Here is a 10,873-nt window from a genome sequence, read left to right on the forward strand (position 1 = left end):
GAATGCGCGCAGTATGCCACTGACTCGAAAATCTTCGATCTCCCCCTCTCTCTCTCTGGTTTCTATTCGGATCTCTTCTTCATTTCTTTAAGCTTTTGCCTTCTTTCGCTGGATGAACACCGAATTCATGGAAGGTGGAACTTAATTCTTCCCTGCTTTCTCTTTCAGGTACCAGCTGAAACTCCAGCAAAATCTCATGTACCTCGCTGCCATAGCTGACGCTCAGCCACAACCACCTCTTACAGCTGCTCAGGTACCTTTGACGTAAACTGCGAGAAGAAGAAATAGTTTAGTGTGGATGCTTAAGAAAAATTCTCTTTTTTTTTTAGGTTCCTCCCGGGAGTATGATGCAACCGGGGCAGCACTACATGCAGCAGCAGCAGCAGCAGCAGCAGCAACAACATATGATGCAGCAGTCGATGCTCGGGCAGCGAAATCCAATGCAGTACATGCAAGCGCAAGGCCCGATGCATCCCGCCGCTGCTGCCGCCGCCGCCGCGGCTGCACAGCAGCAAGCCATGGCCGTCCACGCAGGGATGGTCTCAGGAGCTCACAACGGACTACACATGCTCGGGGAGGCTGGCGTTGGCGGCAATGGCCCGGCGGGTGCCGGGAGCTTTGCGGACTTTGGGAGAGCAAATGCCAGCGCTGGAGGTGGCGGGGATGGCCTCCAGACGAGCATCGGGCTCGGACAGGACATGAGGAGCGGCGCTCCCGGGAACCGGGAGATGGGCGGCGGCGGCGGTGGTGGCGGCGGAGGTGGCGGCGGCGGAGATGGCGGTGCTTCCGGAGTTCAAGGAGGAGAAGATACCGAGCCATCTTACTTGAAAGCTTCCGAGGAGGACGGGAACTAACGGGAAGAGAGCGCCAGAAGGGAACACTCCAGATCGCTGAGATGGACAACACAGCTACAAGCCAGGCTCGTTTTTCTTTCACTTGTTTCTCGATTCTTTTTCCTGGGATGGATGGTCTCCTGCCGAGAGCTTTTCACGGGCAAAGTTCCAGCGGCAAGAGCAGGGAGGCTTTCCAGTGCTAACTCTCTTTCGTCTTTCTTTCTTCTCCTTTTCCCCTTTTGCATAGATCAAGTGATGGTATCTTTAGTTCCGCAAAGTTCCATCTTTGTCTGTAAGCTCCCACTTTGTTTGTACTAATGTAATCAAATCCTTTTCGTCGTTTCTTTAATGAGCTCGACCGCTTTTGCTCTCACTCTCGCTCGATCGATCGATCGATCGAGGAACTCCACGACAAAGGGAATGTCTCTCGAGCGAGAGGGACAGCAAGCCGGAGGAGAGAAAAGCCGGTGCATGGTTCCAATCATTGGTTTAATCTATTGTGGTTAGGCACATGGCAGTGTTGGAATTATTTCCAGATTTAATCGCTTGAGGGCTCGCCCGCGTGGCTGGCGTCAACTTTTGCATCACCCGGGGCCGGGGGAGCAATTAACTATGCTAAATGGCATGCACGTTAATTAAAACCTGAACGATATGGTTTCCATTCCAATGGGTTTTGACGTTGGCGAATTTAAAACGACCGCGGCAAGTGCCACGCTGGCAGGGTGGACACGCGGGCGATGCCCATTTGCTGTCGTGACGGCCGTTTCCAGGTGGCGGGGGCGTGTTACCTTTAACAGGCGGTGAGATTTTGTCTTTGACTGCCACTAGCACATAAAAAACCAGAGTAAGTCCGATATAGAAACTTTCTTGCTGGAAGCTCTAGGGCTTAATGCCGCCGACAGCGCATTTCTCTCTTCCCAGGCCGCGGTGTGAGAAGCTGCGATAGATTGGAGGAGGGAGATTTCGCTCGCGATTTTCTTCTCTGAATCGATCACTCTCTTCGCCGGAATCAATCTCTCTTTCTTGGCGATTTCCGCCGATCGACTCGATTTCGTTCTTGCTCTCTTGACATTCCATGGACAGAGTGAAGCAAATGGTGAGGCGATGGCAGAAGTTTTCATGCGCGGGGAGTTTCTCGAGCGCGCCGGCGATGGAGTCAGAATGGAGGAAAGGAGGCGGCGAGGGCGACGCGGCGGCGCTGCTGCCCGAGGGAGGAGCGCTCACAGTGTACGTTGGGAGGGAGAGGCGGAGGTATGTTCTTGGCGACGAATACGTGAATCATCCTCTCTTCAAGTCCCTCCTCGCCAGGAAATCCGCGCGCGAGGCCCTGGATCGCGGCTCGTCGCCGGGGAATCCCCCGGATTTCTCCTCCAGCGCCGCCGCGCTCGAGCAAGAGATGTGCATTCCCTGCGAGGTCGTGCTGTTTGAGCATTTGCTGTGGATTCTCAGCAGCGACGACGCCGCGGAGATCAGGGACTCGGCGGAGGAGCTTGTGGATTTCTACGCGTGGGCATGATCATCGCCCCCTGGAAAGTCACTTCGGCCCATTTGTTCTTGGCAAGGAGAAAGGAGAATATTCCTCCCGCAAATCCACATTCCTGGAATATGCTTGTAACAAAGCATCTGTTGAATATTCTATTGGAGTATGAACATTCGTGGAATATGCTTGTGATTTGACTAGCAAAACCCTAAAGTATCTTCGGTTCTGTACAAAGAAGAATGTGGTCTACCACGATCGAGATCCGCCACTCTTTGAGAAGTAGATCGATCATTCCCCACTCAAGAAATCAAAAAAAATATCTAGAAAGCCCTGTGTTTGTGCTGTTCCACCTTGCCAATCAAACGGATTGTTCTTTCCTCCCCGCGGACTCTGTGGATGGATCAGAAGGATTTTCTCCCCAAATCCTTGAGATCGCTGTCCTTGTTCTTGACGAGCAGCAGCATCTGCTCGAACTGGCGGGTGTCGCAAGCGAATTTGAGGCCGCCGCTGTGCTTGAACCCAAACTCGGACGCGGATTCCTCGAGCAGCGGGCGGAACACGGGATGATTCAGGAGATGCGCTCGGATGATGTAGCGCTGCCTCTCCTCGCCCACGTACACCGCCAAGCAGCCCTTCGGGACGTCGCTGGAGATCCGGGCGCTGCTGCTGCCGCCGGAGCTGACGCTTCTTCTCGGAGGATCTAGCTTGCAATACACGGCTTTGCGCTCCACGACGTTGGAAGTGGAGCAGCCCATGAGATTGAAGTGGAAGCCCAGATGGTGCTGGTGCTGCTCGTGCTGGGATCCCATCTTCTTGGCCTTGCTCACCACCAGGTTGTGGATGTTGTTGCTGCTGCTGTGGATCATACTTTCTCTGGAACGGGAAATGCTCTCCCCTCTTTTTATTTGCGGAGATATGTGGGATTTGTGGCGAATTCCTGGAGATAAATGACAGATCTTTGGTTCAGCGTCCGCCTCGTGTGTGACGAAGAAAGCGCGCCAAGACAGATTTGCAAGATCGAAAATGGGGCCTCTGTGTAAGAACGCAAGACAAGAGCTAGAAGATGACCTCCCTTATATCACACACACTAAGAGATCATGAGAAACGAGAGATTAGACAAATCTTTGTGAGGATTTGGAGAGCGCTCTAGAGAAATTACCCCTTTTTTGGGGGAATTTGACTAGGCAGCAGACATATCTACATGCCCCACTCTTTCTCTCCCTTTCTTTTGTTTTGCTTTACCGCCACCTTCGCTAACACTTGAGCGCAAGCGCCAGCCAACGTCTCCTCGTTTAAAATGTAAAATGTACCTAAAGCGGCCTTTGTGTAAAGTTTGTGAAGAAATTTATTCTACCCCACACTTCACGAGAGGCCCACACAACACTCTTTCCCCCAAATGGCTTGAAGCTTTGCTGTAAATTATGACCGTCATCGTGGAGACCACTGAACTACCACCCAAGAACAAAATGAAAAGAAAATTGCCCAATTGCAAGTGTTTGTGCTTGAATTCTGAAAAATTCTTGCATGCGAAGGTACGGAGAGAGTACCCGCAAGTGCACCTTGACGGATGTGTATGTAGAACAGTCTCCATACAGTACATACACGTATCCTACGTTGTAGACTTGGACCCACGGGAAAAGATTCCAAACACCAGGTCGCACGGATTTGTCCTTCTGTACATTTTGTTTTTTTTTTGGAGGTCGAACCTTGAAATCAAGACTCAGTTGTTTCGTCGTTTCCACAATTTTCATTGTTTTTGCGTGGTTCCCGTCAGTTGTCCACTATCACGGAATATACCTAGACGAAATCTGATTGATTTTGGTTGACTTGGCTCTGACAGTTTTTTTCCAAGAATTGGGAGGCTGAGTACTAATTTAGCTTGCTCTTGATTAATCTGTGGACGGGAAGGACGACAGGTAGCTGAGAATATCTAAGTTATAAGTCCAACAGGGTGGACTTTCAGATTCTGTGAACCCTCGCTACACCAGCTATGGCTCCGGAGCTCCTCAAGCAAGGTAAAATTAGGAAGCAATATCTCAAATGGAGCAATGTGGTGACTGGGATTGTGTGAAAGGTCTTGTAATTGAAGGGACTCAGTTTCCTCCAGGTTTGACATCTCCGGTTTCACAGAAAAGCCTCTTCCTCGCTGGAGCTGGTAAATTTCCTGCCATGTTTCTTGTCCAGAGCTATTGATTGTAATGCCAGTGTCTTTCAGGTGTCCGGAACATACAGATAAATCCCCAAGTGACCATCACTGTCACAGTTTTGGGATTTTACTTCGAGGACGGCATCTTGAAACATCTTTCCGGGAAATGGTCGGGCAAATCTGGCTCGGAGCTGGAGAAGGAGGACGATTTCTTCACGGATATCATCAATGGTATGTATGACACTGTTGCAATCCAATCCAAGGTTTTGATCTACTCTTTCTTACGCTAGCTCCATCCGAGAAAATCTTTAGCGTGACGATGCTCAAGCCTCTTCCTGGCACCGACTTCTCAAAGAAAGTCATGGAGAACACAAAGCAAGTGCTGGCCGAGTCGAATTCTCTTGGCGAGGACGAGGAGAAGGCAATTGAAGAGTTCTCCAAACTTTTCGAGGACCAGGCCCTCAAGCCAGGAATGGGGCCGTTTTACGTGTCTTCCTCCTCCGGCCTTGGAGTCGGCTTTACGGACCCAGACGAGCCATCCAACTTAAAAATCTCGTCTTCGATAGGAAACGTGAAGTTTGCAAACGCTCTCCTGAGCACCATGATCGGGAAGAACCCGGTGTCTCCAGCTTCGAAAGCTTGTATCGCGCAACGCCTCTCAGCGCTACTGTAATCGAACGTTTCGAGAGTTTACCATCTCTTTGTGTAGTAAGATCAAACGAATACCTCACGGGATTAACGTTGACGTATGTTCTTCGTGATCTTAAATTTGGACCACTGCTCATTCCTTGGAACAAAATCCGGCCTCACCACCAATCCCTCTCGTCAATCCTGACGTAAATCCCCTCCACGGCTCCATCCCTGTCCGCCGAGTTGCAAGACATCAGCAGCTTCATCCACTTGGCCTTGCTCTTGACCAGCATCCCATCAACCATGAAGATCCCGGGAACTTTTTCTATCGACTCCTCCTCAGCTCGTTCGCTTGCTTGATCCCAGCGTTAAACCTCTCCCGGCTGTAAAATCTCTCCTTTTCAACGTCCAGGATGTCAAATGCGATGAAGTAGTCCGGTATCCTAGTAATGGATCGAGTGAATGGCCACCATCCACTCGCCATAGAGTATCATCTTTCCCGGCTCGTCCCCCAGCAAGCGAAACAGCCTTTCGTTGTGCTCAGTAATCCACCGGTCCAAAACTTCGTACTCGAGGATATGAAGTGAGAGCGGTTCTGTGTGGGCGTCGTAACCCAAGCTAAAGGCCATGTTTGCTCCATCGATCTTCGCCTCAAAGCCGTCGTCATCTCCAGTGCGGTGCTCAAGTCCGCCACCAAGTCGTCCGGTGTGCCGCTCTTTCCCCCGGTGTCAAACCCGTGGAAACTTGATCATCCTTGTTCCGCTCGAGTATTGCAGCGATGTGGACACCACGACCTCCGGCTCGGCTTCCGCTATTTTCTTGTCCTTCTGTTTTTCTTCTCCAGTTGGGATCGATGCTTTCTTTAGCTTGTGTCGATGTGATTTTCTCTTTAGTTTATTTTTGAGTGATCTTCTCAGCTGTAGCAGCAGCAGCAGCTCCTTTCTTCGTCCATCTTTCCACCTAAGGGCTCAAGCCATACTGGTAAGCCCTGGTTTGCCGATATCGCGGTTGGACAAACTTCACCTTCACCTCCATGGAATCCAGGAGTTGCTCCACAAAAGGCTGGTATACCTTTTCACAAAGTCCTCCAGCCACTTAGTTTCCAAGACGCAGCTCAATGGCTTTGGCGGCGTCCTTTGGGATGGAAATGTGTGAGCGTTCATCTTCTCACCGCGCGGTACAGTCGAGAAGCCTTGCAAAAGGGTCTACCATGGCTCACGAAATAGCACGCCAGGACGGTACCGCCGGGCATGGTGATGGAGGAATGGAGCATTTCCGAATTTCCTCCTCTTCCTTTAAGCGCCAAGAAGATGGAGTTTGCAAATTGTTTCCATCCACGTCACTCCACAAGGTGCTATTCGCCGCGGAAGAACTCCTGGGCTCAAACGCTGGCACTTCCCAGCTCCAGCTCCGGAATGCCGACGACTCTCCCATCCTGGTGAAGATGCTACACTCGACTCCATAGCCTGGCATGATTCACTCCACTCAGGAAAGATTTAAGAATGGACTCACCATGGCAGGAAACGAGAGCTTTCACTTCCTGGTCCTGAACTCCGCTAGAACCCTAAACTGGTACCATAACAAACAAGATAGCTCTTTATTGATGGGATAACGTGGGACTGTGGATCAGATCACACTGGTCGGCATCCTCGCGGGAGATTGCAAGAGTTAAAGCATGCATTCCTATTCAGAACGCCTCCGCAAACCACTCGAGTGTACTGGCACACAGCTGGGCAAACTGGAAAAGCCAACGTTATATAAAAATGGAATAAGATCTAATACTAGATCATGTAAGATTGATCGCTCACCTCGCTGGAGGAGCGCCCGCTGTCCAGCAGCTTCAGCTTGCATCGCACCCCCTGATACATGAACAAGAATTAGAAAGAATCTTCACTCAAGCGGAGATTATACCCAAGAGAACCAGCAGCACCACAGCAATTGCAATGACACTTGTTGATTTCATCGCCATTTCCAATCCAAGCACAGAAAGTAACACACTCTGATTTTATAACCGCTGTGATTTGTGACTTTTCTGCAATCAGAAAAGTCAAGCCTCCCAAGTGAGACTAGTCCTTCTTTAACAGTAAGTCGTGGTCATTCTACAAACGATCACGTGCATCTACCATATAAAACTCGAGTATACTGAATTTTTAATTTGCCATGGTTTTTGGTTTAAGCACATATAAATGTCAAGTTTTCTCCAAATAGTGTCAAATACAAATTAAATACACTTACAAAGCCTAATGGACAATGCACAGTAAATTATTATTTTAGTAACATAGCTATTCAAAATTAAAACGTTTAATCTATTATTTGATAGGTATATATTCTTATTAATGTTGATATCTGTATGATCCAGATTTAATTTTAAATTTAATAGCTATGATTATTTTGAAAAATATAATTTATTTTGTGAGGTCCAATTGTACAACTATAATGCCACATATTATTATTAGTATAGTAGGATTTTGGTAGCCATTATATTGGTTTCAATCCACTCTTGCATATAAGCTAAGGTTTTTGGGTTAATCAAATATATGTATTTCTGTATTCTATGCATTGAAAATTTTGATTCTCCCTCAAGGAGTGCTTTGATTTGTGCTTTTAATTTAGATTTAACTTATCATCTAGATCTCTTTTATTCTTCTAATTTTTTCCATTTCTTCTCATTTACTTTTCTTCTTTTCATTCATTTTCATATTAGAGAAATAGCCTCTTCTTCTTTTGACTTTGGAGTAGTAAGTAGTATAATTGCTCAATGCTATATGGTTGTAGTTGAACAATCAAACTTAGTTGATAGTGGCATTCACAACATGTGTATATAACTTCTTTTGCTCTTGCAAGCAAATTTTGTGTCTTGCCGAAGTTCTTCTATATGAATCTTAGGGATGATATATATTATTGGTTTAATCACTTTATAGTGATTGCCACCTATCATTCTTGGGATATTGCCTAATGTCTACACAAGTTTCCCATATATCTTAAAAGGATACCATTTCAATGGTATAATGGTTTAAGTGTAACTACTAGTATGGATTACAACTTTCTTCTAAACATCTTAAATGTGCATTTAAACATGTTGACAATTGTGATAATATATTCTAGCAATTCCATTGTCTCTATTAAGGGTTGTCTGACTTCATTATGCAATTTGATGTTCACTTTTAAAGCCTTTTTCTTTGTGTGGAGCAAAATATATTAGAGCAGATTAAATTAGGAATATTGTGGTTAACGCTTTATCAACATCTTGTGGGACTAAATGCACTTGCCCCAACCACCTTTGATGACGCTTTTCAACTAACTATAAAGAACAACTCAAAAAATGATCTATGATTTAAATATAAAGGGAAAGGGCCCATGAATAAAATTACACCCCTTTTTCAATTAGTTAAGGATATTAAAATATTTATGGTTAAGCATCTTTGGGTTCAAATAGTACTAAGCTAGATGACTTCCCGAAAAATCCAAATTAAAGAGTTTATATTTGGTATTAGAAGGGTTTTAAATTTGACTTTGTTGATTACTTAAATCACACTATATATTGTGATTGATATTAATAGGTTTAGTTTGCCTCTAGCTGGGTGTTAAAAGAGTAGGGCTCTTAGGGAAAGCTATAGCTCTTAGCTTCCATTCACGAGAGCGTGAACTTACAAGAAAGTGTAATAGATCTTAAACAGCCAAAGTTAATGACTCGAGAAAGAATCCATAATATTTAAATATAAAAGAAAAAGGCCTATGAACAAGAGTGCACCCCCTTTTCCAATCAGTTAAAGGTTTTGTGATATTCAGGATTAAACATCTTTGGGTTTGAATAATACTTTTCATTTCATATGAAAGATAATTTTGTTCCAATGGGTTATTGCCCGTATTAAAGAACAAAAGCAAGGAAGTGGTTATGGTTAATATCATGTTGGTGCTACTATGGTGGAAGGTATTAATATAAAAATTCTTTAAGGAAATAAGAATTGTACAAGTAATGGGGAGTTTTTCTATGATTCTGTATCAACTATTGTTTGTTAAATAATGTGATGATCCCAAATATGTATCTACTTTCTTATACTATTAATCTTCTAGAATTGTTTAGGGTGCAGTCATTAATTTAATAAATTAGACTTTACTTCAGGATATTGACAAATGCTAATGGCTAAAGAGGATATTCCTAATATTACTCCTTGTACACTATTTGGTTTTTATAAATTTTTGGTAATGCCATTTGGTTTGAATAATGCTCTAGTTACTTTTCAATAGATAATGAATAAAATTCTTTATGATATGCCCAAGGTGACTATTAACTTTATTAATGATCTTTGATCCACTCAAAGGGGACATAGGAAGAGCATATTCATGATGTTTGCAAAGTGTTGGATTGATTGCAAAAAGTTGGTTGGAAACTTAAAGCAATCAAAATGCATAATTGGATTTAAGGACATGAGTTATCTTGGGTATTGTATTTTTTATAAAGGTTTACAAGTTGATCATAACAAATTTATGGCTATTTTGAAATTCCTTACTTTAAAGTATGTGAATGATGTGCAACACTTACTCAATAGGTGTAATATCTTGGTTGTTTTATTAATTATTTTTTGATTGTACTACATTATTATAAATTTTGTTGAATTTGTTAATATCATTTTTCATTTAGTCTGAGAATTAAGAACAAAAATTTGTGGATCTCAAAGAGTTATTCAAGAACCTTTTAGTTTTAGCATATGTTAATTATACTCAACCTTTCATTTTGTGCATAAATTCTTTTAATATTGGTCTTGGGGTGTGCTAATGCAAGAAATCATAAATATATTTGTTTGGCTTCATCTTATTACATACATTAATTATACATTACAACTAGTAGAGGTGAACTACTCACAACAAAGAAAAAGTGTAGTTTAAGGTTTTAAAAAGTTTTATGTGTACTTGCATAGTTCTTAGATATTACTAAAAGGTGTGGTTACTTCATTATTGAAACAAATAAATTTTATTAATTATACTGTTTAGTGGTTGAAGTTTCAAATATATAATTTTGTGGTTGTTCACCACCCAAGGAGTTTTATAATTGATGTTGACACCCTTTCTTGATCTTCTCTATCTTTTTTACTCTATTTTCATATTCCTAATAAATTTGTTATTCTAGCATTAATGGATTTTCTAAATGAGGATTCCATAATATTAGTGATTGTTGTACTTAATGTTTAATGTCTACAAAGTGTGAAGCAAGATTTACCTTCTTTTATCAAGGTTCATGAGGCTCAAAAAGTTAAATTATATATCCAAAGGCTTTGTGCTGAGCTTACCAATCTTGCATCACTTATAAATGACTTATCATACTATTATTTATATTTTCAATATCACTTCAAGGCAGACTTTCTTTACTTTATCAAGATTAACCTTGATGAATAGAAGAATAAAAATAAGAGAGCTATGATAAACATAAAGAAAGCATGGAATATAGATTAAAAGCACCACTAAAAATAGGCATATAAGGCATATGAAAGCCGTAAATGTTTCTTTGTCAAATTGCTAATTTACTTTATTTATTTAACAAACTTTTACGTTAGTCATAGCTAAATTCCCTTGCTAAAGTCCACTCATATTATATCAAATCCTACTTATTTTTACTTTACTTCAACAATTGCACAAATAATGAAATGTTATCCCCCTCTTCATAGATTCCCAACTTTCTTCTCCAATCCCTCTCCTTGGGATAAATTAGATTTAAAGTTCGGTTATACTCCTTACAAGTACAAACAACTAAACACACTAAGCTTCCAAACTTTTAACATCCTTTAA

The 10,873-nt window shown here is 43.2% G+C and overlaps 4 protein-coding genes and 1 long non-coding RNA gene across 5 annotated transcripts; 3 read left to right on the forward strand and 2 right to left on the reverse strand.

Annotated features, from left to right (window-relative positions):
* Positions 1-6: 6 nt before the first annotated feature.
* Positions 7-1,182, forward strand: LOC9638546 (GRF1-interacting factor 1). The gene is made up of 3 exons (XM_002976855.2): positions 7-11; positions 169-253; positions 330-1,182. The coding sequence occupies exons 2-3, from the start codon at positions 197-199 to the stop codon at positions 852-854; spliced, it is 582 nt and encodes a 193-aa protein (XP_002976901.2). The 5' UTR covers positions 7-11; positions 169-196; the 3' UTR covers positions 855-1,182.
* A 535-nt stretch (positions 1,183-1,717) lies between these two features.
* Positions 1,718-2,494, forward strand: LOC9638360 (auxin-responsive protein SAUR71). The gene has a single exon (XM_024681972.1). The coding sequence runs from the start codon at positions 1,909-1,911 to the stop codon at positions 2,347-2,349; it is 441 nt and encodes a 146-aa protein (XP_024537740.1). The 5' UTR covers positions 1,718-1,908; the 3' UTR covers positions 2,350-2,494.
* LOC9638361 (auxin-responsive protein SAUR50) lies at positions 2,486-3,507 on the reverse strand. The gene has a single exon (XM_024681971.1). The coding sequence runs from the start codon at positions 3,177-3,179 to the stop codon at positions 2,715-2,717; it is 465 nt and encodes a 154-aa protein (XP_024537739.1). The 5' UTR covers positions 3,180-3,507; the 3' UTR covers positions 2,486-2,714.
* Positions 3,508-4,263: 756 nt separating this feature from the next.
* Positions 4,264-5,208, forward strand: LOC9638547 (chalcone--flavonone isomerase 3). Its single transcript, XM_024681934.1, has 4 exons — positions 4,264-4,328; positions 4,388-4,468; positions 4,529-4,690; positions 4,750-5,208. Exons 1-4 carry the CDS (start codon positions 4,304-4,306, stop codon positions 5,130-5,132), a joined length of 651 nt encoding a protein of 216 aa, XP_024537702.1. The 5' UTR covers positions 4,264-4,303; the 3' UTR covers positions 5,133-5,208.
* LOC9638362 lies at positions 5,195-7,105 on the reverse strand. The gene is made up of 4 exons (XR_002993166.1): positions 7,001-7,105; positions 6,898-6,948; positions 6,602-6,827; positions 5,195-6,536 (listed from the first exon to the last, which is right to left on the reverse strand). It is a non-coding gene; the product is annotated as an uncharacterized LOC9638362 (long non-coding RNA).
* Positions 7,106-10,873: the final 3,768 nt, after the last annotated feature.

Source organism: Selaginella moellendorffii, unplaced genomic scaffold (assembly GCF_000143415.4).
Source record: "Selaginella moellendorffii unplaced genomic scaffold, v1.0 SELMOscaffold_32, whole genome shotgun sequence".
Lineage (NCBI taxonomy): Eukaryota > Viridiplantae > Streptophyta > Lycopodiopsida > Selaginellales > Selaginellaceae > Selaginella > Selaginella moellendorffii.

Coding starts and splice junctions, on each gene's coding strand:
- LOC9638546 (XM_002976855.2), top strand. CDS start 197: ATGTACCTCGCTGCCATAGCTGACGCTCAGCCACAACCACCTCTTACA. Junction 254..329: donor CACCTCTTACAGCTGCTCAG/GTACCTTTGACG, acceptor TTTTTTTTTTAG/GTTCCTCCCGGGAGTATGAT.
- LOC9638360 (XM_024681972.1), top strand. CDS start 1,909: ATGGACAGAGTGAAGCAAATGGTGAGGCGATGGCAGAAGTTTTCATGC.
- LOC9638361 (XM_024681971.1), bottom strand. CDS start 3,179: ATGATCCACAGCAGCAGCAACAACATCCACAACCTGGTGGTGAGCAAG.
- LOC9638547 (XM_024681934.1), top strand. CDS start 4,304: ATGGCTCCGGAGCTCCTCAAGCAAG. Junction 4,469..4,528: donor CCTCTTCCTCGCTGGAGCTG/GTAAATTTCCTG, acceptor AGTGTCTTTCAG/GTGTCCGGAACATACAGATA. Junction 4,691..4,749: donor CTTCACGGATATCATCAATG/GTATGTATGACA, acceptor TTCTTACGCTAG/CTCCATCCGAGAAAATCTTT.